The 3,110-nt window shown below is 45.8% G+C and overlaps 1 protein-coding gene across 1 annotated transcript; it reads right to left on the bottom strand.

Annotated features, from left to right (window-relative positions):
- Positions 1-248: 248 nt before the first annotated feature.
- On the bottom strand, positions 249-1,821 carry LOC121981373 (probable xyloglucan 6-xylosyltransferase 1). Its single transcript, XM_042533849.1, has one exon. The coding sequence runs from the start codon at positions 1,732-1,734 to the stop codon at positions 418-420; it is 1,317 nt and encodes a 438-aa protein (XP_042389783.1). The 5' UTR covers positions 1,735-1,821; the 3' UTR covers positions 249-417.
- Positions 1,822-3,110: the final 1,289 nt, after the last annotated feature.

The raw sequence follows: 3,110 nt of genomic DNA, 5'->3' as shown, positions 1-3,110 counted from the left end.
AACACATTCTTTTTAAGCTAAACGATTTTATGGGATCTGTCTTTTCAAGACCATCAGTAGATTTATCTTCTTGCTGCCATGCATATGCGCTTCAGAACAACTGTGCAGGAGAAGCTAACCAGATCAGGAACAATAGAGAGAGAAGCCTTCTAAATGATAGATTCAATTCTAGCATTTTACATTTATAGCTCAATCAAAGATGGCATATGTGAATGTATCATTAAGCAAGCAAGAGATGCAAAGAAGAGTGAGCGAGATGATCAGATGAACATTCATATACCAGGAACCAGTTTGATCTGATGCTCAACAAAATCACACATAAATATACGTTTGAAGAAATGATGTTCAAGCAGCCCTAGATTCGACTAGACGGGAAGAAAAAGATTGGAAAAGAGAGAAAAAAAATGGAGTTTTTAGTCAAGATTGAGTGACCTTGGCGGCGGCCCTGAATTCTGGATGGAGCAGCCCTAGGTCATCCTTGAGATCCAAGGGGTTGTCGGTCTCGTTCCGGATCCGTTTCACGCTTCTACTGTTGAGTGATTTGTGAGTGAAGCCATACATCTGCAGGATCTGGTTGTCCCCGAAATTGAAGGCGCGGTCCATCTGTTTGAAGCAGCGCTCCACTGAATAATCCCCGAATTTGCCGCAGGGCTTGCATCCGACGAAGTGGGTGACGAGGGGCCAGCGGTGGTCGCCGAGTCCCGGGCGGTCATTCTGGATCATTTCCTCGAAGCGGTCGACGAGGATGCCCCAGTAGCCGTGGAGGTAGTATCCGTTCTCGAGGTGGACCTTGTCGCCCCATCGTTCCCGCTGGGTGGCCAGGAGATAGACCATGGCGGACTGGTCGTCGGCCTCGAAGACGGGTCGGTCCTTGAGGTAGGCGGTGAGGACCTTGCCGGCCTCAATTCGAGTCTCTCCTTTAGGGCCCATGGGCGCCCAGGCGTCGAGGAGATCTAGCGACCATTGGCAGTTGCGAAGAAGAAAGCTGCCGGTGTTGAGGCCGATCCAGTTGTGTTCGTCGTACACCATCTCCTCCCAACCGTGCATCACGAGGTTATAGGGGCCGTAGCGCTCCCAAGGGAGCTCGAAGACCATGTCCGTGAACATAGCGTCGCTGTCCATCCACCAGAGAAACTCAACCTCGGGATGGGAGAGGAGGAGCGAACGGATCAGCGGCAGCTTGGCCCAGAAGCCGGCCATTTGGGCGTCGAAGCTAGCCATATTGTAGAAGATCTCTAGGCCATGGACGCGGCAGTAGTCGATCTTGTTCTTGATGAACTTGAGGAGGAAATAGTCGCCGACGGGATTCTCACAGGGCTCTGGGGAGGAACCGGTGACGAGGAGCACGCGGGGCTTGCTGGGGGAAACGAAGCTGGGGCGGTCAGGGTGCCGGCGGAGCCAATCCGCGCGCTGCTGGTCCCAATCGGAGATCTGGGGGCCGAGGGAGTAAGGGGCGGAGGGATCGCGCGGGGGGTCGTCTGCGTCATCGGCCAAGAAGGAGGCGTCCCGGTGCTGCTCGGCGAGGGCGCGGTGGGGGAGGTGCTGCTGGCGGTGGAGGAGGCGGCGGAGGTCGTGGAGGTCCTTCTCGGGCGTGCCGAAGCGGCCAGCGCCGATAGTTCCACGGAGGACGACGACGGTGAGGACGAGGCAGATGAGAGTGAGGCGGCCATTGCGGAGCGCCCGCTGCAGCTGCCGCTCCCGCCGTACGCCCAAACACCGACCCAGCACCGACATTACGCCCCTCTCTCTCTCTCTCCCTTTCTCCCTATCTGACTACCTGACTATCTCTATCTCGGGGAGGTTGGAAGAACTGGGAAGGTAAGAAATGGTGTAGGATTAAACACGGTTAATACTTGCTGTTTACTAATTGAGAAGGAAGGAAGGAAGGAAGGAATCCATAGCGTCTGACCTTCAGTAAACTAAGGAAAGTTTTACACAATAGTGACCAACTGTTTGCTTCATTAAATTAAAATTTTAAGAGAAAAGAAAAAACTTAATGATTTTAAAGTCAAAAGTGATCACCGTCGAATGAGGCAGAAAGCAATCATGAAAAATAAAATAACACAAAAATCGTTTATTCATATATATAATATATATTCATGAGAGATGATTTATGATTAGTGATCGTCCGTGATTTATTTCCTTCATATTGATCCGAAATAAATTGATGGGATATTAAGAGTGAGCGTATTCAATTTTTACCATCATGATAGATAATTTAAGGCATCCAGAGTGACCTCGACCAATGTTATCAAAATCGCAAGTGAACTCGTAAAACGTACAAAATCGTGATTTTATTTATGAAAATCGAGTGAAATCGTGATAAAATCGTGTATTAAAGTAAAATCGGAGCAAAATCGTAAAATCGGATCAAAATTGTAAAATCGCATTTAAACATGTAAAAACATGATTCTTGAAATAATTTTATCAATTTTGTGTCGTAAACAAAAAGGAAATATTTTGGACAAAATGATATCATTTTGGGACGATTTTAGATTTGCATTTGTCAATGATTTATATTAATTTATTATCTTGTGTTTTATTTACCTTTAGATTTAAGTTTAGATTTGAATTTATGTTTATGTTATATTTTCATAGTAAGTATTTGGTTATTTAAAATTTAAATATGAGTAGTTTATGATTATATGAATTAAAATAGTCTATATGTATATTTATGTTATAATTTGGATTAAAATATTTAATGATCAATTAAAAAGAATATATCATGTTTCTTTTAAAATTGATTTAAAGTATGATGTAAAATTTTACTATTCGATTTTATGAATGCTCTAATGATTTTATCTAAATTCTCAATTTTGACAAGACTGACTGATCCTATCTGTGCGCTGAGTCGATGAAAACTGGGGACGTGGCGCTTTCTACTGCCCCCAAGTGATCTCCACAGTGGAGTAGGCCTCCGATGAACCTGTAACAAAACCGGGTCGGGAGGGGGTTCCCGGTGACGACCCTTCGACGCTTAAGTCAGACGATGGCAAGAAGAAATAGAGGCATAATAGAGAGACTATGGCTACAGTAAATGAGGAGAAAAATCATACCTCCGCCGAAGTCGGGAGATCCTTATATAGGACCCCGTAGAGGCACGTGCACGC

This window comes from Zingiber officinale, chromosome 5A, assembly GCF_018446385.1.
Source record: "Zingiber officinale cultivar Zhangliang chromosome 5A, Zo_v1.1, whole genome shotgun sequence".
Classification (NCBI taxonomy): domain Eukaryota; kingdom Viridiplantae; phylum Streptophyta; class Magnoliopsida; order Zingiberales; family Zingiberaceae; genus Zingiber; species Zingiber officinale.
This window is presented reverse-complemented; position numbering and strand designations above follow the sequence as displayed.